At 39.3% G+C, this 22,212-nt stretch overlaps 1 protein-coding gene across 1 annotated transcript; it reads left to right on the top strand.

The window, feature by feature from the left end:
* Window positions 1-7,689: 7,689 nt before the first annotated feature.
* On the top strand, window positions 7,690-21,980 carry Rimoc1 (RAB7A interacting MON1-CCZ1 complex subunit 1). Its single transcript, XM_045131965.1, has 6 exons — window positions 7,690-7,813; window positions 11,852-11,958; window positions 14,401-14,547; window positions 15,559-15,690; window positions 16,142-16,256; window positions 20,161-21,980. The coding sequence occupies exons 1-6, from the start codon at window positions 7,702-7,704 to the stop codon at window positions 20,442-20,444; spliced, it is 897 nt and encodes a 298-aa protein (XP_044987900.1). The 5' UTR covers window positions 7,690-7,701; the 3' UTR covers window positions 20,445-21,980.
* The last annotated feature ends 232 nt before the right edge of the window (window positions 21,981-22,212 follow it).

Below are 22,212 nucleotides of genomic sequence, written 5' to 3'. Positions count from 1 at the left end.
CACAAGTCCTCTGTCAACACCTGCAGTTCTGCTTGGTGTTCAGCGTTACTAAATGCAGTCTAGTATGGCTATTAAAAAAAAGAATTTCCTGAAATTTACTAGATAACCACCTAAAATGTGTGCCTGTTCTCCGCTGACAAAGTCTAAGTCTTAGAGAAGTTAACCTCAAATCAAGGAGTATTTAGGTGTGGCTGTGCCACTATTGCAAGGACAATGTAAGGTTATTTCTGAGCCACCTCTTTCTTTCCAAAAGTTGCTTCTGGTCAAGTTTTTCGTCCCAGCAATGAGAAAGTAACTGATAAACCTTTGTATATACATATATATCTCTACATACATAATTTCTGATAACATTGCATAAGAGTAAGTTATCATTTTCTCTTGCTACTTTTGGATTTTATCCATCTTTTAGTTTGTGACTACTATAGTTAGTATTTTTACAAACATCTTCATATTTTATTTTGTTTCTCCTTTTGTGCTTTTTTTTTTTTTGGTTTTTCAAGGTAGGGTTTCACTCTAGTCCAGGCTGATCTGGAATTCACTATGGAGTCTCAGGGTGGCCTTGAACTCATGGTTATCCTCCTACCTCTGCCTCCCGAGTGCTGGGATTAAAGGTGTGTGCCACCATGCCTAATTTTATTGTTTTATACTTAAAAGGACATAACTGAACTTGAAGAACACATTTCCCTCCTGAGTGCTGGGATTAAAGGCATGCACCATGACACCTGGGTCCTTTTGTACATTTTTAATTGTGAAGTTTGGTGTTTATTATGGAGAGGTGTAAAAATTATAGTTACACTTAACAGATGGTGAAAAAAAATGGCTTTATAAGCTGTCTGGGAGTTTTGCTGCTTAGCAAATCTGAGGATGCTGATGTCAGGTCTGGATGGATTTTAGGTAGTTTTAGTTTAACCAGAGATGACTGGCTCACTTGAGAGGGCCAGAGGAAATGCAGCATGTTCTGAGAGATTGAGAAAACAAAACAATGAAAAGGTAATGGAGGTGAGCGTGGTGTCAATATATTTGGTGTTTTAAAGCTTATGTGAGCAGTAATGCAGTAGAAGCATGCTGGGTCCATAAATTTTATGTGAAATCTGTACTAAATAAAATTCATTAACAATCATTAAGTTCCTGTATTGGACTATAACACTAAATGAGGAAAGAAAACACTAAGTAAAACAATAAAAAGACTGACAACAGTGTACAAACACCCTGCATTAAAATTTAATGTGCATTTATGGAGAGTGAAAGAGAAAACAGTAGATATGATCACAGAGTCTCTCAAACATTTGACTATAAATATTTATTTTAACAAGGAATTCTTCTTCCATTAAATGATAGTCCCAGATGAATTCTAAATCATCAGCAGCATTTTCTAAACTCTATGGCTAGAAAATGACCCCCCTGGCCTGTTGTAATTGTCCCAACACATCTTTTATAAGACTAGTATGTCTAAAAGCAAACTCCTTCTACAAAAAGAATTTAAAAAGCCTCAGTCAATGTATTTTACCTTGTCTGTGACCTACATTGCCAGGTAATGCCTTTTAAGCTTAGTAGCTATGCATTATAGATTTTTGAGGGGAGTAAGCATTCTAAATCAAAGGTTATTTTTAGAATGATTTTCGAAATAGTCTAGTTATAAATTATTTAAGGTTTTGTTTAGTTCTACATCCTGTTGGTGATTGAACAGTGTACCTCTGACCTTTCTCTGTCTAATATTCTCTCCCAACCTTCACGAAAAAATTTCCTATTACTTTTTCCCCTTTGTCTGCAGATATAATCACTCTCCACCCTACCCTCAATGTCTGTCCCTCACCACCTCCCTTATAAAGAATGTTCTCTCTCAACTTCTTGTTTACACTTAGGTGGGTTTTGTCTTCTCGCTTTCAGTTCTCAGTTTCAGAGCAACAGTAACTGTGTATGCTCACCAGCATACCGCCTCTCCTTGTTGTTTAGCTTGTTGGAAAGATTTTCTGTCCTACACTGGATTAAACCTTTGGATTTTCAGACATTCTGCTGAAACTGCTGAGACAAATCATATCCTAATAGGACAGAACCCAATGAGCTATCAGTTCTCCTCTCTCAGTGGGGTGACTGTTTGGTTTCCCCATGATGTACCTGTCTGCTTTTGCAGTGTGTATTCTTTGCTCTTTCTATCTCACAGTATTTCCTCAGTTATTTTCTACATTTCCATTCAATTCAATCATTTGCTTTTCCTTAAATATATTTTCTACTTCTGTTGTTTTGCTTACTTAAGTCCCTTTAATAAGAGGTTTCTCTTGTTGATTCACACCAGTCTTTATTTGTAATCAAAACACATTTCAAATTACACATCACACTAAAAATATGGTGACTATTTTATTTCTAAGTAACTGTATGCAGCTATATGAAATAGTACAGCCGGGTGTGGTGGTGCATGCCTTTAATCCCAGCACTCAGGAGGCAGAGCTAGGAAGATTGCTGTGAGTTTGAGGCCACCCTGAGACTCCATAGTGAATTCCAGGTCAACCTGGGCTAGAGTGAAGCTCTACCTTGAAAACCAAAAAAAAGAGAAAGAAATAGTACAAAAGATATTATTAGATATCATTGTACCTTCCAGTTTCTCCACAGAAAATCTTGCAAAGCTACAATAATGATATTCTAGCAAGGAAATTGAATTGATATAGTCCATGGATGTTTTGAAGATTTTATAAGAATTCAAGTTAGAGTAGGCCTTGCAATCAGCTCCATGTTGCTGGAACAAACCTCCAATCAGACACAGCTTATGGAGGAGAAGCAGGATTTATTTCAGGTTTACAGAGTCTAGGGGAAGACCATCAGTGGCGGAAGAAGCTGGCCCCCTTTCATAGACACCAGCAGACAGACAGACATCACCAACAGCCAGCACCACAATCAAGCATGAACAGCCAGAGTTCAGACGGCTCTGCACACACCTACTAGGCCTGGCTGGACTCAGACCTGCCCCCAAATACCCTAGGATTGGACTCAGATCAGGCCCCAGTGATAATGCCCCCTGTAGCAGAGATCTGCCTGCTAGGGGCTGAAGTGGGAAACTCAATTTTCATAAAACACCTGACTCTGTGGGGCCATACATTTACACTATCACCACATTCAAACGACCACAGTACGTCTGTTTAGCTTGGTGAAAGGTGGTCAGTCATGCAGACGCACGACTGTCACCACAGAGCAGGTGCACTGCTTCTTCTCTTCTCTGTCCACACTCTCTCCATGCACACTCCCTCATCCCTAACCTGGTCACCACCGGACTGTCTGTTTTTCTAAAATTTTGTTATTTCAAGACCAATAAACTATACACACACACACACACACACACACACACACACACACACACGGAGTATATGTCAGGCTTGGGATTTTTCTTATTTAAATTCCCTTCAGATTTACTCTTGCTATTGCTTATATCAAGTCACTTCTTTTTATTTCTGAGTCCATGATATGAAGGTAAGGGGTGAATCATTTAGGAATTTTTTTTAGGCTCAAGGAATAGATTTGGCATCCAAAGAAGCATCACTGACTCCAATGAGGGCTAAGTTTTAATTTATACGGAATCCATGTTCTCTTTTGTGTACTTTTTTATACAACAGAACTTGTCAGCCACAGCATATGACAAGAAACAATCTAAAAGTTCAACCATTTACTCATTCTTTTTTAAAAAAGAATTTATTTATTTTGAGAGAGAGGGAGAGAGAAAGGAGAAAATGGGTGTTCCAGGGCCTCTAGCCACTACAAATGAACTCCAGATGCATGTGTCCTCTTGTATGTCTGGCTTACATGGGTCCTGGGGAATTGAATCTGAGTCCTTTGGCTGTGCAGGCAGGTGCCAAGCCATCTCTCCAACCCCCATTTATTCATTCTTATATAGTGTTACCTTTTACTGGTGAATACACGGGAATACATATAGCTCTGGTTAATTTACTACAGCAATTCAAAGAGTAGGTAGTCATCTTGATCCTCCTTGTACAAATGAAGAATCTGAGACCTAAAAATTTTAATTAAATTTCCTATTTTCTCATAGTAAAAAACAAAACAAGACATAAATTGTATTCGAACCCAGGTCTCCTACAGTCTCATCTACCTATTAGTACTCAGGATGATAGGGAGTGTCAGTAGTTATTAAATATTGAATTGATGGTCAGGAGATGAAGTTAATAACAAACATGGGTGCTCACACACAGATTTGGGGGGTTCAGTCCTGTGTAAGGTGGGAGGCAGCCACTGAAGAGGTAGCCTCCATATATGAGCTGAGGCCTCAGCTTCCTGTACTTTCTCCAGCTGTTTGGCTCTCTTATTCCTCTAAATTGCCAAGCTCATTGCAAACTTGGAGTCTTAGCATGCCTCATGTCATTTACCTGGTAGGTAGCTCCACACTGTGCCAGTAACCTCTTGGCCTGTTTTGTGCAAATATACCTGAGCTCTTTAATTTTTTTTTTATTATTATTTGGCAGCTGATATGCTATCAAACTTTGGTTTTAGATGGAATTAGGGAGGCAAAAGTCTTTTCTGGCTTGGTTGCTCTCTCTTGGCAGACTCCTGAAGCATGAGAAGTTTGCTGACGCCAGAATCCTACCATGGACCCAGGTTCCCTGGGCACTGAATTGCTATTGTACACTGCAATGAGCAGCTTCTTGCATTCACCTTGAGAAGTTTAGTAGCAGAGAACCTCATGTGATATTCTTCCCCAGGAACAGGTTTCCCTGGAACCTTACAGGACATTTTTCTGGAAAGCTCTGGAGAGTGGAGTTCCAGGAAGTTCCCAGAAGTTCCAGGAAGTTGTAGTGATGTGGACCACAGTGAGTTCACTGCCTTGCTATGCACATGACCTATGAGCATGAGCTCTCCAACAAGGTCTGAACCTGATCCCCCTGGAAACAGCTGTTCCTTATACGTGTTCATCTAGACAATACATTATCATTCTAGTCTCTTGTTATATTTAATAATTCTTTATGTCAGATTTTCCCTGTTCAAATTACTGTATGGTCTTCCCTTCATGTTTCCCTTCCTTCCCCACCCCTGTCTTTCCAGGATCTCATTATGTAGGCCAATCTGTCCTTGAACCCAAACTTCTCCTGTATCAGTTTCTCAAGTTTGTGAATCACATGTTTCCACCACCACTCTTTTTTTTATATTTTAATTTTTATTAACATTTTCCATGATTATAAAATATATCCCATGATAATGCCCTCCCTCCCCACCCCCACACTTTCCCGTTTGAAATTCCATTCTCCATCATATTACTTCCCCATTACAACCATTGTAATTACATATATATAATATCAACCTATTAAATATCCTCCTCCCTTCCTTTCTCTTCCCTTTATGTCTCCTTTTTAACTTACTGGCCTCTGCTACTAAGTATTTTCATTCTCACGCAGAAGCCCAATCATCTGTAGCTAGGATCCACACATGAGAGAGAACATGTGGCGCTTGGCTTTCTGAGCCTGTCCACCAACACTCTTAACATGGTGTGCTTTCTCCTGAGTGCATTCACCCTGAGTCGATCCGACTCTTCATCATTTAGGTGCTAATATCATTTCCTCAGGAATGCCTTCCCCAGCCTCCTATATCATCAAATCATATCCCTTTAGGATTCATTCATACTACCTTCCACAATTTGAAATTGTGTGCTCATTTGCATTATTTCCTTATTCCTTTAGTAGGCTCTAAGAGAACAGGGATTGCACCCAGTTTATTCAACTGCTATAGTTCCAGTGCCTATCATGGTACCTGACTCAATGAGTCACAGAACTGAACAAATATGTAAAAAGAACCAAAAACATGTATGTGGTCATTTAAAATTTATGTCCCCCAATAGACTTAGGAGTTATTAAAATTGAGTTTACAATTTTTGTCCCTAGCAGGCAGACACATGTTATGGGGGCAGGGGGCGTGTCACTGGGATTTGAATTTCAGCCTAAGGTATGCAGAAGTGAGTTCTGGGGTGGGGGAGGGATCTGTTGTTTTCTTGCTGGAGTGTGCTTGAGGGTGGTGTTGCTGGTGGTGGCCTTTTCTCTCTTCATTGATCTGTGAAAGGGGGCCAGCTTCTGCCATCAGTGAAACTTCCCATAGATCCATTTTTTTTTAGCCTAAAATAAATCCCTCCCTCCCATAAATTGCTTTAAAAGTTCATCCCAACAGTGTAGCACTAACTACAATAACGTATAATGTATGTCACGGCTGGCAAATTATATACACAACAATTCCTATTTGTAAACAATTATCAAGGAAATTTATATAAGGAAATAAAACAGCCACAAAAATATAAAGCAGTTAAAGAAGGCTCCAAAAGAATGGTACAAATACAGGTACAAACTCAGGGCCATGCAAGACATTTATGTTTAAAAATATTTAAATTTTAAAACTTTCCTTCTTTCATACACATCTCTCAGTGTTAAGTATGTTTCTCCCTAAAAGCCATGGTTAGTTAACACAAGGATTGCGATTTTTAATTAGTGTAGTTCTGAGGCACTCTTCTGCCTCAGTTTACCAAGTTCTGGGATTACAGGTGCAGATCACAATTCCCAGTTTAGAGTGTCAGTTTAGTCCATCTGGATCATACAATTCCACTTTCTTGACCTTTAGATTCCTGAATGTTAAAGATAAGCTTTTTTTTTTCTTTCTTTCTTGAATTAGAAACCATCCTCTGAGTATTTACAAGTGCCAGGCACTGTTCAGACAGAGGGCAGGGAATGAACACCTGATTCTTTCCCTCTATATTTAAAGTGAATTGACACAAGAGGAAACTGGAGTTATAATGTCCAGATAGAGGAAAGTCGTTGCGGACAATCGTGATACACCACAGCATACTGCTTGCTTACTTTTTAACATTTTCTGTCCATCGGGAAATAATCTAAAATCCACAAATAATAAGGTAGGGATGGAGTTAATCAAGTTACACTACGTCAAACTGAAAAGCCCATCAGCAGCATTAAACCCTTGTGTGACCACAGGGAGGAGCAGTGGTTGGACGTGAAAACTCCAGGCTGAGGTTCGAACCAGGGCCCCCCTTCAGGAGTCTCTCAAGGCGAATGCCCGCAGAAACAGTTTTGCAGCTGCGCCGCTTAAGTGGCGAGGTGGCAAAAGTCCTCCAGCGTGGGCCGGCCGAAGGAAGTGGCTGGCAGGTGAAACAAATTCCATCGCTAAAATTCAGAAAGCAGGCTGCCCGCGAGCACGGCCCGGACGCCTCCTGCCCTGTCCCCGCGCGACCTCTCGGGGCTGGCACGCACCCCAGGGGCTCTCGCGGACTTGGATTTATCATCACTTTATTTGTGCAACCTATGTGACCGCCTGGCCCAAACCGCCAGCCTCCCTGCCAGCCCTGCCAGCCCGCAGGCCCTCCGGGTGCCAGCGCCCCCGACGGCGGAGCGAGCCGGCTTCCCATTGGTCGGCTGCGGCTCCCGATTGGTGGAGAGGAGGGGGCGGGGAAGAGGTGTGCGCATCCTTCCCGCCCGCCGCTGCCGGGCGGGGGCTGGAAACCCGAGTACCCGAGTGACCTCGGCGGCGGCCGCCGCTCCCGTCCAGCCCGGGGCCCCGCCCCGCCCACAGTCGCGCAGGCCCCGCCCCCGGCCGCGCAGGCCCCGCCCCCCAGCGGCACAGGCCCCGCCCCCAGCCGCACAGGCCCCGCCCCCAGCCGCCGTCAGCTGGCCGCGGTCACGTGGCCGGGGCGCCCCGCCCGCCGTGGTGGCCATGGCGGCCGCGGGGCCCGTGTCGCTGTCGGGCGTGGTGAGCCGGGTGGAGGAGCTCGGGGACCGGGCCCAGGCCCACATTCAGCAGCTGAGCGAAGCGGCGGGCGAGGACGGTGAGCAGGCCGCGGAGGAAGGGGGCACGGAGGCGGGCGCCAGTGACCGGAAGCGGGGACCGCGGGCCTGGGGTTCGAGGCCACCCCGAGACCGGCGCGTCCGGCCGGCGGCGGCGGCGGCGTCGTCCGCTGTCCACCGAGAGCTCGTGGCCCGCGCGGCGCTTCTAACACCGGTGCAGTGTTGTGTTGACGCGCGAGCTGAAGGTGTGCATGGACGCCTAGTACCGAGTGACGGTACTCACGTCTGGCCTAGGCATGCATGCACAGCTTTAGCAAATCTCTCATTATTGCGTTGCAAATCTCCGTGTTATGTTTTCAGTTCAGGCCCAACTGTAAGCGGTGTTATAGTCACGATTCACATGTATCATCCCATTAATTTTTTTTTTTTCTTCAGTGAACTGTGTTAGTGTTTTGGAAATAATCTGAGCTATTTACTAAGAAGGAAAGTGGTTTAGGGATGATGGTGATCTTCTGACGTCAAGTTTGCTTTTTATTTCTTCTACATGTAGGCAGTACATCACTCCGTTTTGTATTTTGAGCCTTCATAAAGGCTTCAGAATTGTTGTGGAAAAACAGTAGTGAAACATTGTCCCGAGTTACTGAACAGTTTATGTGTTTATTGAACAGTGACATGACCTAGCTTTAATGAAGATGTTTGTGGATTATCTTCTCCTAGGAGGGTGTTCTTCAGAGCCACACACCACGCTGAAGCCCACTTGTCTTTCAGTTTGTAGTAAGTGAATCTTGGGATTCACAGGAATAGCCTTCCTATAGGTAGGAGTAGCCACTATCTGGGATTACAGGTTACTTTAAAAAATATTTATTTTTGTTTATTCTTATTTATTTGAGAACGACAGACAGAGAGAGAAATAGGCAAAGAGAAAGAGAGAATGCCAGGGCTTCCAGCCACTGCAAACAAACTCCAGATGCGGCCCCCCCCTTGTGCATCTGGCTAACGTGGGTCCTGGGGAATGGGGCCTCTAACCAGGGTCCTTAAGCTTCACAGGCAAGCGCTTAACTGCTAAGCCATCTCTCCAGCCCTAAAGGTTACTTTTAATCCATCTCTACTTGGATCAATCCAGAAAATTCAAAGATTTTTTTTTTTTTTGCATTCATTCAATACTAAGCCCAACAGCGGTTGTCATTTTCCTGTGGGAGAATTCTTTAATCCAATCTAGAATGAGGTCTATACAAATTAGGTATTTCATGTTCTTGTTGAAGGTTTTGTACTCCTGAAAATTTATTTAAATCACATCAGTAACTGTTAACATTATGAGCTATTAATCTGTATTGAAATCAAGGTTATTACATGATTATTAGCAGGGTTTTCTTAATTTTCATTAAAACAAGACTGCATATACTTGAATAAACTGTCGTCTTTTTTCACGCAACAGTACACTTTCAAAAACTGCCCTGTAACATAACAGTTGTATGTTTATGTTTATATCATATTTTTACAGGCTCAATTGTTCCTATTGGTTTATTCCGATTAGATCAATAACCTCAGTCATTATTTCATCTAAGAATGCTTTTGTATTATTGGCCAGTTTTTGCTCACTTTCATTTCAGTACACAAATTGATGGAAATATGCTATAGAAGGATCTTATTCCAGAGGTTAAGGGTCACTTTTATTTTTTGCCTTTCTAGGTTTTTTTTTGTTGTTGTTGTTTTGTTTTGTTTTCCGAGGCAAGGTCTTGCTCTCTAGCCCAGGCTAACCTAGAATTCATGATGTAGTCTCAGGATGGCCTCAAACTGATGGCAAATCCACCTACCTCTGCCTCCTGAGTGCTGAAATTAAAGGCATGCACCACCACACCCAGCTTTATTTTTTACTGTAAATATTTCTAGTAAAGATAGTGTATTTCTATACACTTCTACAGTAATGATGAGCTCCTATGACATATTCCTTCAGCAATGATTTAGTTGAGAACAAATCTTTACATCATCTTGGGAGTTACAAAGGAAATAAGAGCATTCTCTAAAGAACCATGTAAGGAGGCCAAAGACCATACTGTGTGGGTTCTTGGAAGAATCTTGTTTTCTGGGTTGTGTCATTGGTATTTTTGTGCTGAGAGGGAAAACTGCCTGAAGTTGTAGCTTTAAGTTTAAATAAATAATGGCTCTTACTGCACAAAAACAGGTTATCTTTACCTGGATAAACTAACAGTCATTATGTGATGGCCAGTGGACATAACCTGGGGATGCTTTTGCTCCAGCACTGAACCGCTTATCTCTTTATGTAACCTGTGGAGGCTGGATGAGATGGGCCCTCACCAAATGCTGCGCTGTCCACTGGCAGATGAAAAGGTCCATATGTTTGAGGACAGGCTTAGAGATTTTAGTGTGTTCCACTATATCAGGTATATCTACGTTTTACTACATGAGGTGAAACAGGGCATCTTTTTATATACATAAAAATCTGAAATCACAGTAGCAAAAAAAGTATGCTAAAGAAAGATAAGATGGTGAAGGTTACAAAGGTGGGTGAAGTGTCATTAGAGAACCTATCGAATTTTTTGTTTTCTTCCAAGGTTTTGAAGGAATGAAGTAATTTGTTCCATATTCAAGTTTGAAAGGAGTAAGATACATATGCAACTATTGTGTAGATTTTACGTAGCACCCAGAAATAAGATAAAGTTGCAGCTGCTCATCATCCAGCATTTTATGAAGATTGGATTTGGCCAAACATTTGCAATTACATTTATGGGATTGTGAGTTTTCAGTAGAAGTTATCTGTGTCCTTACAAATAGAACTTGGGCTCTTGCAGTAAAAATTGCCAACCTGTTATTGAAATATTCTGAGTGCCTCAACATTGTAAAAGAAACATTTAAGAATATACACTGCTTTTAAGAGATAGCAGCGGCTGGACAGGGGTGCACAGCTGGTGTGATGGAGCCGACCTTAAAGCAGCACTTGGAGGCCACACTGAAGAATCAGACTCAATCTGGGCTGCTGTGATACCCTGTCAGATGAGCATGCTGTCCTAGCGCAGCAAGCAGCTGAGCTAACCTCTGACCCCACTGACATTCCCGTGGTGTATCTAGAGTCAGATAATGGAAACATTATGATCCAGAAGCGTGATGGCATCACAGCGGAAGTGCATAAAATGGCCACTTGCCATCTCATGTCAGTTCTCCAACAGCCTGTCATGGGGATTCTATCCTACCTATGCTAATTATCCTGTAAAATTACTGAAATTCCTGAACTTAAGCTGGTCATTTAATGTGCAGTGTGCACTTTTATTTATATGATAACCAACCTGTAAGGATATTAGTAAGAAAGGATTATAGTTTGGTCACTCGTTTGAATTTTTGTTGTTTTACTTTTGTTGAGACAGTCTCACTGTGCAGTCCAGCATTGCCTGGTACTTACTGTGTACTTCAAGCTGGCCTCTAATGATGGTCCTTCTGCTTCAATCTCTTGTGTTCTGGAATTACAGGCATTGTGTCTTCCTCCCTGGTTGAAGGATCATGTTCTGAAGTGTCAGGTCCAAGTCACTGTGTATATAGAGCTGTATTAGGTTCAATAAATATGTTCAGAGAAAAAAAAAAAGAGATAGCAACAATAAACCTTGAATGTTTAAAGCCTGTTGCTTTCAGTGATAAATTTCCATAATATTCTGACTAAGGAGTAGATATTATAAATACTTTATGACTTAAGTAAGGTATTACGGCCTTGCTTATATATCCATATACCATAATATAGTTTTATTTCATTGTTTCAGATACATAACATCCTTACACATTGAATCTTTGTGGAACAATCACAATGGTTTTCTTTTTTCAATATTATTTATTTATTTATTTAAAACAGAGAGAGAGAGGGGGGGGGGGCAGACAATGAGTATGGATGCACCAGGTCCTCCTACCACTGCAAACAAACTCCAGATGTATGTGCCACTTTGTGCATCTCTCTCTAAGTGGGTACTGGGGAATCAAACTTTGGCCATCCAGCTTTGCAAGCAAGTGCATTAAACCACTGAACCTTTTCTCCAGCCTTCTTTTTCTTCTTCTTCTTCTTTTTTTTTTTTAAATAGATCACTTTTTAATTCGGGCCTCTGCAGCTCTAGAAAAATTGAAACTCTTGTGTGGAGAAGAGAAAGAATTTTCAAATCCATCACATCTTCTGGAACTATACACACAGGTACTAAAAAAGAAAATGTGACCTCTGGCATTGTGAAAGCAGATTATTACATAGTAAATTCCCAAAGTTTAGATCTAATGAAATTAGTTTAATGTTAAAGTGTTGAATTTTGTTTTAAAAAGGAAAAAAACTGTATAGACAAGGGAGTTTGCAAAGAGATTTATTGGGTGTGTTAATATTAGCATAATAAAAACTAATGAGAATACTATGCAGTATCTTAAGACCTTAAGCATTTCAGAGGGAGCAGGAAACTGTTAGGGTCATAGTTTTTTACTCTAAAATATACCTTTCCTTAGGATTCTAAACTTGATTCCCTCTTCTACTGTCAAGTATGTTCAGAACATTTTCTGTTCTAGTCTTTTACTTTCCTTTCAAATCCAGGCCTAATTGTGGATGACACTTATTAACTTAGTCTTCTCAAACACTGCTGAGTTGCCATTATAGCATTATAGCACTTTGACTGGGAAAGTGCTTTATATTCCATTTCTTGATTGCTAAGGTATAAAGATGAAGAAGTTCTAGAAAGTACTGTACTTGGTTACGTTTCCAAAGTGCATATTTATGATGATGATGTGAACAGCACTGTGTGTTCTCATAGGAAAAACATACAGATGGTTTAGACCTCCAGACATGGCTGGAGAAGCCTGTAACTTGTAAGAGCTAATTTGGCAGGTACCTTGTCTACCTATACTAAGGAAATAGGTTGTATTGTCGGTTCTTCCAGTGGTCACCAAACCAATCAAGGAAAAATCAGCCCCAGTTTTTATTCATTTGTATAATGATAAATTATTATTTACTATTATTATAATGGAAGTCAGTTTACATAGTTCTAAGATAGTTAGTGATATTTAAATGTGAGTGTTACTTTGTGAAAGGCTTAAGCCAATACAGGGATCAGCATCCTATGGGGCTGGGCCTGATTAAAAACCATGAATAGAGTTTCCTTTCAGAAGACTTCTTTTCTTTTTTGTTGAAACAAGCTCAAAACACTAGCCTTTTTTTTTTTTTGTTCATTTTTATTTATTTATTTGAGAGTGACAGAGAGAGAGAAAAAAAGGCACAGAGAGAGAGAGAGAGAGGGAGAGAACGGGCATGCCAGGGCTCCAGCCACTGCAAATGAACTCCAAATGCGTACGTCCCCTTGTGCACCTGGCTAACATGGGTCCTGGGGAATCGAGCCTCAAACCAGGGTGCTTAGGCTTCACAGGCAAGCGCTTAACCACTAAGCCATCTCTCCAGCCTGCCTTTTTTTTTTTAATGAGAGAAATAAGAGAAAGAGTGTGAGAAAGAAATGGTGCACCAGGGCCTTCAGCCATTGTAATCAAACTACATATGCATGTGCCACCTTGTGTACATATACGACCTTGTACATGCATCATCTTGTGTGTCTGGCTTACATGGGATCTGGGGAGTCGAACATTGGTCCTTAGGCTTTGCAGGCAAGAACCTTAACTGCTAAGCCATCTCTCTAGACCAGAAAAATTCTTTCTTGTCTGCTCTGTTGAGTATTATCTTGTCATTGAGAGGAAGGCCTTTGAAATATTTTAAATTCTTCAAAAAGAAGCAAAAGACCTAGAGATAATAGATTTACATTCTTCACACGTTGAACTCTATTCATGGTTTTTAATCAGGCCCAGCCCCATAGGATGCTGATCCCTGTATTGGCTTAAGCCTTTCACAAAGTAACACTCACATTTAAATATCACTAACTATCTTAGAACTATGTAAACTGACTTCCATTATAATAATAGTAAATAATAATTTATCATTATACAAATGAATAAAAACTGGGGCTGATTTTTCCTTGATTGGTTTGGTGACCACTGGAAGAACCGACAATACAACCTATTTCCTTAGTATTAAATAGATTAGTAGGTTAGAAAACAATGTAGCAAAAATACTAAAGTATAAAAATATAATAAGATAGATTTAAAAAGTACAAGGAGTTTTAAGTACTTGAGCAGTCTTATATTTAAGGCTGCTGGGAACTTAGTGTTTTAGTGTGTGTAGGCTCACACTGGGTGGCAAGATGTATACCCTCAAATCCTGGTTGTGCTTTTGGGAAAACAAATCCCCCCAAAATCTCTATATAGAAAGCTGGAGGTGGAGCATAATACTTAAAGCATGTAGAAAAATTTCAGGAGTTTTGCATTGTATAAATATCAAATAATGTAACATTTTCGACATGCTTATCCAAATCTTCATTTTTCCTGAAAGAAACAATATCATCATTAATCCAGTATTCTAGTAAAATACATACATAGTTTTCTGTACTATTTCAGATATTTATAGCTAAACATTTTGGTTACTTTTCAAATGTAAATACTGTGTTTAAATGTTTGACTGTCTAATATAACATCTACATGTGTGACATTAACCTTGTAAAGATTATTCTTTCACATTTTAGTCTTTGACACATGCTTTTGTGTTCTTTTTCTTTAGGCTATTTTGGACATGACATATTTTGAAGAAAATAAACTAGTAGATGAAGATTTTCCGGAAGACTCTTCTCCACAGAAAGTAGAAGAGCTGATAAGTTTTCTTTCAGAACCAGAAATTTTAGTCAAAGAAAACAACGTGAATTCAAAAGTAAGCTTTGCATTCCTGCGGATTATGGTAGAATGCTAAAGTTCTTATTGTCCTGCTGTTTATATTTTTTGTTGTTGTTCATAAATGTATCTATGTTTTTGTTTTAAAATAAACCTAGAGGAAAACGATAGGAAGCTTAGTACCACAGACCACTGTCTCTAAAAAGCCTTGTATTTTACTAAATATTTTCAGAATATTAACTGGAGTTGTAATTACAGTGTACTACCTAACCCTTTTCTAAATGTAGATGCTCCCCATTCTCCCTTTACTTTTGCAGGTGCTGTGTTTTCCTGAAGGGGCATGGTAATCTAATTGCTATGTTGCATTCTTGCTCCTCCAGGACAGGTGCTGTCTTTCTTATTTGCACTGATCTCTGCTAAGAGCTCTCTGTGCTCTTTTGCCTCTTGTTTTAAATTCTGAAGACCCATAGCCACTCACCAAGGTTGGCTCCTCCATCCTGAGCATCTCTATTCTTTGACATTCTGTTCATATGCGTTTTAGCTTCATCTAGAACTGGGTTTATAGCCCCACTTCTAAATACTCATTCAAATAAATTGTTTCTCATATTTAAGTGCCTGCTCCAAATATCTTCTTGGCTCTGTGTATTTACTAGAGTAGAATAGCTGCAGAAACAAATCTTCCCTAGATTGAAGTGCCACACTACTAAAAAGTTTGGATTTATTCACATTATTTCTTTATATAGTTCTTCATTATTCTAGCAATGTGTTAGGTCCTTTAGTTCTTACTTCTTTCTACTAACATGGAGTTAATCTTGCCTCAAGTAATGTTCCTCATAGGAGCTCGTTGTAATGAGATTATAACGAGTTATTTTGGTTTACATGTGCTAATAGATTTCTATATTCTTCATTCAAAAAGAAGCATTCTTGTGTAAGTGGCTAAACATGGGCACATTTTGTGAGATGAGAATGCTTTTAATAGCTAAGTTTTCTGAAATACAATTTCTGTAGACATAAAGTTTCTCCACTTAGTTACACTGTTTTTTTGTTTCAGTCCTGCGATTTGCTTGGGGATGAGCTACTAGAATGCCTCTCTTGGAGACGAGGAGCCCTGCTGTATATGTATTGTCACTCACTAACTAAGAGAAGGGAATGGCTCTCAAGAAAATCGAATTTGCTTCAAAAGGTAAAAAGACATTACATATAAGTTTTAGATTGTTGACACCTGTATGTTGCAAAGAGCTGTTATAAGAACAGTGAAGTCAGAGGGTCTGGGCTTTTGTTATAGATCTATTACTGTGAACTGCTGTGATGATGATAATAATTTTAAAAAAATCTTTATAGTATTTATACTTTGATAATGTTTTGCAGTGAATATGTTAATGAAGCATATGTTTGTGGTTAACATTTTCTTTTTTCATATTTTTTATTATTTGGAGGAATATATTATAAAGGTGTCAGAGTGGTTGGTCCTTATGCCATTGAAATGTAACCATTATATATGTGGATCTTTATGCCATTAAAATGGAACATATATATTTATATATTTTTCTCTGGAGTTAAGAATTGAAAAAAATACTTGAAGTTCATATAACTTATAATGCAATTTAAATTATTTGGCTTTGATTTTTATTTAGTACCTTGTTGATGGAATCAATTACTTGCTGCAGATGCTAAATTACCGGTGCCCTATCCAGTTAAATGAAGGAGTTTCTTTCCAAGACGTAGACACAGCTAAGTTACTGAGTGCAGGTAACATGATCTCTTTTTAAAGATGTCTAGTGCTTTTTAAAGATATTAGGAAGCTTTCTGGACTTAACTCTCTTATTTAAACAAAATTCATACATTATAAACAAAAACCTTTTCAAGAAATTCAAAGGGACCATGGAGATTTCTCAGTGGTTACTGGTGGTTAAAGCTACTTAGTTTGTAAAGCCCATTGGCCCAAGTTAGACTCCCCAGCACCCACATAAAATTGGATTCAAAGTGGTGCATGCATAGCATGTGTGTGCCCATTCATACACATACCTATACATAAATTTAAAAATTTAAACATGAAATTCTTTTTTTCTTCAGTTTATTTTTATTTATTTGTATGTGTGAGAGAGAGAGGGAGAAAGAGAAAGAGAAAGAAAATAGGTGTCCCAGGGCCTTCAGCCTGTGCAAATGAACTCCAGACATATGTGCCATCTTGTGCATCTGTCTTATGTGGATCCTACAGAATTGAACCTGTGTCCTTTAAAGGCTTTGCAGGCAAGTGCCTTAACTGCTAAGCCATCTCTCTAGCCCAACATTAAAATCCTCTTGTAATAAAACTTCCACTATTTTGTTAATTTGGGGAGACATATGTATCATTTTAGTTTTACTTACCTTTCATCCTGACCAGAACTGGAGTTGGCTACTTCCAACATCCTACAAGTAACTTAAACAGCTTAGACATGGGGTTGGAGAGGTGGCTTAGCAGTCAAGACACTTGCCTATGAAACCTCAGGACCCAGGATTGTTTTCCCAGTACCCATGTAAGCTGGATGCACAAGATGGTGCATGTATCTGGAGTTCATTTTCAGTGACTAGAGGCCATGGGGTGCTTGTTATTTCTCCCTCTGTCTCCCATTTGTGTGTGTGTGTGTTCCTCTTTCATTCAAATAAACAAATTAAAAAAAAAAAACTTAGATATTTAGGGTTTCCTCACATAAAAAAAATCCAGTCCAAAGCTGGTACAGAGGTTTCATGATATTATTATCATGCTCTTACATTTTCCAGTATCACACTAGAGTCTGAGCCCTAATTTCAAAGGAGGGCCTGTGTTCCAGAGACCAGCGTGACAAACTCTCCTAGAGCTGTGCAGCATGCATGCTTGCTTGCCTTACTGCTTCCATTCTCAGAATCCCGTGTGCTCCTGTATGGAGCCCATTGTATCTTGCCAGTGTCTTAGGCTGTAGGAATTGCAGAGAGGGCTTGCTCTAAATGAAATCAGCTACTTTAGCACAGTCTTTTCAGAAGTTTCTTACAATACTTCTGTATATATTTCACTGGCCAGCATTTAATCAAATGACTTCAACTAACTATAAGGAGACCAGGATAGTCTTTAACCAAATAAATTGTCCCAAATTAATGCTGTTTCCTAAGAAATGAGAGGTGGGTAGGATTAATATTGGGTGGCAACTTTAAATTTCTGCCACGTATAACTGTGCACACGAACATTTTTAGAACTGGCTATGCAGCATTGATGGAAATTTAGACTAAGATGTAGGAAGAGCTTACTTTTACTATCTCTTTGTAAGTGGAAGAATTGAAATTGTAAACAAGTGGTTTCCTCAAGGTCATATAGTTGCAGGAGACACTCCTTATTCATACTTTTTAAAATTATTGTTGTTTTGTTTGTGTATTTGTTCTGTTTAATTTTAGGACTAAAATAAAATAGGATATAGGATCACATAAATTAAAAGATAGATGTTCAGCATAGCTAATAGAATAATCCTGAATAATATTTGATTCTTTTCTGTGAGGTTTATGATTTTTTTTTTTACTTAAAAAATTACTTATTTGAGACAAAAGAAGGGAGCGAGAGAGAAAGAGAGAGACAGAAAGAGAGAGAATGGACCTCTAACCACTGCAAACAAACTCCAGATGCATGCACCACCATGTGCATCTGTCTCACGAGGGACCTGAAGAATCAAATCTGGATCCCTAGGCTTCACAGGCAAGGACGTTAACGTTAACTACTAAGCCGTATCTCCAGCCCAGGCTTAAGATCTGTTTTTGTTTGTTTGTTTGTTATTTTGTTTTTGAGGTAGGGTCTCACTCTAGCCCAGGCTGGCCTGGAACTCACTTTGTAGTCTCAGGATGGCCTTGGACTCACAGCAATCCTCCTACATCTGCATCCCAAGTGCTGGGATTAAAGGCGTGTGTCACTACGCCTGGCTCGGTTTATGATCTTTTAAAAGTAAAGGAAAAGGAAAAGATTACATGTAGAAATATGCATTATAGTCAAAAGTGATTTTGTACATTTAAAGCATAATAAAATGTATTCTCATTTTATGAATACGAATGAAGATAATAGTTGCAAGAACAAATGCTGAGACTTTAAAATGCTTACAGTTGATTCAGAGCAGGAGCAACTACAACTAGTACCATCACAGTAATAGTTTCTCTTGAGTTTTATTAAGTGAGCAGCTGAGTTTATCATGGTCATTTGTTTGAAGTAACCTTTGCTAATCACACAAGTACTTGTACATTAGAATGAATTAATTGTCTTTCAGTGACTTTAAGAAGTTAAAAGGTCATGAATTTAATAACATTTTGTTTGTTTACTTGTTTATTTGGAGACATGATTTTATAATGTAGTCCAGGTAGGCCTGAAATTCCTTGTATAGCTGAGATTTTTCTATAAACTTCTAATCTTCTTTTTCCACCTCCCTGAGTTTGGGGATTACTAGTGTGTCCACCATACCTTGTCCTTTTTTATTTTAAGACCATTTATTTTTTTGCCAGATTAACATACCTTTTTATCATAGATGTTTAATTATATAGTTTCTGGGGATAAACTAAAAGGAATATATTCAATGTTTAATGAAAATTTTCTAGTGTATTCCTTTTCCCTTAATATATACCTTATATATGCTAGCATGCATGATAACTTAGAATTATATGGTCTTTCAAGACCATGATGGTGCATGAGAATTCAGTATATTATTATAGGACACACAAGATACACAAATATCCTGCCTACACTTAAACAGCATTGCACACCCATCTGTTTATCTATTATGTATGTCCTCTAAGAGGACATATCAGATATCTGAGTGTAGCTGTACCAGTGGGCCTAGAGCATGTTCCAAGATAAAAATTGTGCCTACGGATAGTCACCAAGGAGTCTATGAGAATTCTGAAGTTGTTTACAGAATTTGGGGCATATTTCTAAGAGGGAGTCTACTGATGAAATTAAGTTCCAAAAAGGGCCTAAAGGGGACCCCAAACATACTAAAAGCACTTAACTTTAATGGTTCTTTTTTTTTTTTCCGAGGAGGGGAGTTGAGGTAGAGTCTTACTGTAGCCCAGGCTGACCTGGATTTCACTACATAGTCTCAGGGTGGCATCTAACTCATCGTGATCCACCTACCTGTGCGTCCCAAGTGCTGGGATTAAAGGTGTATGCCACCACACCTGGCATTTTTCTTTTACTTGTGTTTTGTTTTTTTTTTTGTAATGGTTCTTTTAAAAATGTCTTTACAATTCTGTTTTTTAATGAGCTACTCTTTTTTTAATGTATTTTTTTAAATTTTTATTTACTTGAGAGAGAGGCAGATAGGGAGATTGGGCATGCCAGGGCCTTCAGCCATTGCAGATAAACTCCAGATGCATGTGCCACCTTGTCTATCTGGCTTATATAGGTCCTGGGTCCTTTGGCTTTTCAGGCAAGTATCTTAATTACTAAGCCATCTCTCCAACCCTGTGATGAGCTACTCTTATTGGTAAAAATAAAAATGAAAGTACCGGTTGGCCAAATTTTGTTATTAATATTAGTCTTTCCAAACTGTTAGTAAATGCGAAGAAAAATGCTTACTGGCAAGGAAGATACTAGAGTTTTTCAATAACTACAGTTTCTTTCTTTTAACCTTCTAATTCTAATTTTAATGTAAATAATCTTTCTCAGGAATATTTAGTGACATTCATGTGCTGGCTATGATGTACAGTGGAGAGATGTGCTACTGGGGACTGAAGCACTGTGCATATCAACAGCCGGAAAGCTGTGAAGTCGATACTGGTGTTTCTGGAGCAGGCTGCACTCTACACAAAGAGCCATTAGACTTCCGAGAAGTAGGAGAAAAAATTTTGAAAAAGTATGTATTTGTATGTGAAGGACCTCTGAAAGAACAAGAATGGAATACAACAAATGCAAAACAAATTTTAAACTACTTTCAGCATTGCTATAACTAGTAGCTCATCTCATCCTTTGCAAATTAAAACAAAAATCATTAAGTGGAAAAGAAAGTTTCAGAAAAGAAGATTCACTAACACTGATAATTGAGAATACTACACCACATAAAGATATTCAGTATGGTTATCATTCTTTAAATGCTATTACCTGTTATTATATAGTCTTAAATCTGTGAAGAAATGATTTCTAAATTGGCATACATGTTATTGTAATTCACCTTGAACTATATATAATCCTGTTGCTAGTAAGGAGGAATCCAATTCAGCTTCACAAAGTTTTTGTTTATTATTTTTGATTATTATTGTTTCAGTGTAGGAAAAGTACATGGAACATAAGATTCAATCTTTCTTTCTTCTGTGTTTTGTTTGTTTGTTTGTTTGTTTTGATGTAGGGCCTCTTTCTAGTCCGTGCTGACCTGGAATTCACTATGTAGTGTCAGGCTGGCCTGGAACTTATAGTGATCCTCCTACCTCAGCCTCCCAAGTGCTGGGGTTAAAGGTGTGTGCCACCACGCCTGGCTAATCTCCCTTTCTTGAACTTTGCTGTGCTTCAGAGATTAAAATCAACTCACCCCATTGTTTCCCTTATGTACTATGGGTATTAATATAGGCAAAATGAAAGATTCTGACTAATTCTCAGATTTCATTTTAATAAGGTGAATAACAAAAGATCACAAAGGAGTTACTGTGCTTATGTTGCATGTATTACAATCATGCTTCAGTTTTTAACTCACTCATTTCATAAAACTTCAGAAATTGATTTCTTACCTTGATTAAAATGAAATTCATGGTTTCTCAATGAATCAGGTTAATCCATCAAATGCTTTTAAGGTATATCTTTACATATTATACTGAAACTTAAATATGTTTTGCTTTTAATAGTAGGGATGGAATGCGAAGGCCAAAGAGCCTAGTTTGATATCTTGCATATTACCATCTTTCTGTCTACCTCAACTCCTGAAGTCTTGGAATGGTTTGTGTGGTACTTTTGGTGCCCTCAATTTCTGTCCTCATGTTCATGACATTCCAGCGGCTTACTCCTGCGTTCTCACCCTGATCATCAATCATCCAAACTTTCTCAACTCTGAAATCTTAAATTTCAGTACTGGATGATGATTCGCATCTTTCCAGCCTTCAATGTTCTTGTTTTCATTGTTCTGTCTTTCATTCTGTAGTCTGTAGCTGCTTCACAAGCTTCTTTGCTTGATGCTTCCTTTCTCTAAACCACACTGCTTTAGGATTTCTTTGTCCTCAGCATCATGGACCTTCACCACCACTGTCACTGCTGTCCCCTCTCCCATCTTACCTTTCAGCCTCGTCTTTCTGCAGACTCTCAACTCAGAGTTAATACTGTTGTCAGCAGTTTCTAGGAGACTGAGTTCTGTGAAGGACATGCCTCCTTCAAAGTGAAATAGTGGGCTGGAGGGATGGCTTAGAAGTTAAGACACTTGCTGGTGAAGTCTAAGGACCCATGTTCAACTGCCCAGGTCCCTTGTAAGCCAGATGCACAAAGTGATATAAGTGCAAGGTGTCACATGCACACAAGGTGGTGCATGTGTCTGGAGTTTGATGGCAGTGGCTGGAGGCCCTGGCATGCCAATTCTTTCTTCCTCTCATTCTCTCATATTAAAAAAAGGCCAGTCTCTGGGGCTGGAGAGATGGCTTAGCAGTTAAGTGCTTGCCTGTGAAGCCTAAGGACCCCAATTCAAGGCTCAATTCCCCAGTACCCATGTAAGCCATATACACTAGGCGCATGTATCTGGAGTTT

The sequence above is a fragment of the Jaculus jaculus genome, chromosome 13 (assembly GCF_020740685.1).
Source record: "Jaculus jaculus isolate mJacJac1 chromosome 13, mJacJac1.mat.Y.cur, whole genome shotgun sequence".
Classification (NCBI taxonomy): domain Eukaryota; kingdom Metazoa; phylum Chordata; class Mammalia; order Rodentia; family Dipodidae; genus Jaculus; species Jaculus jaculus.
This window is presented reverse-complemented; position numbering and strand designations above follow the sequence as displayed.

Excerpts from the sequence above, each read along its gene's own strand:
- Rimoc1 (XM_045131965.1), top strand. The coding sequence starts at position 7,702 with ATGGCGGCCGCGGGGCCCGTGTCGCTGTCGGGCGTGGTGAGCCGGGTG. Across the intron at positions 7,814-11,851 it reads CGAAGCGGCGGGCGAGGACG|ATCACTTTTTAATTCGGGCC; the intron begins GTGAGCAGGCCG and ends TTTTTTAAATAG. Across the intron at positions 15,691-16,141 it reads AATCGAATTTGCTTCAAAAG|TACCTTGTTGATGGAATCAA; the intron begins GTAAAAAGACAT and ends ATTTTTATTTAG.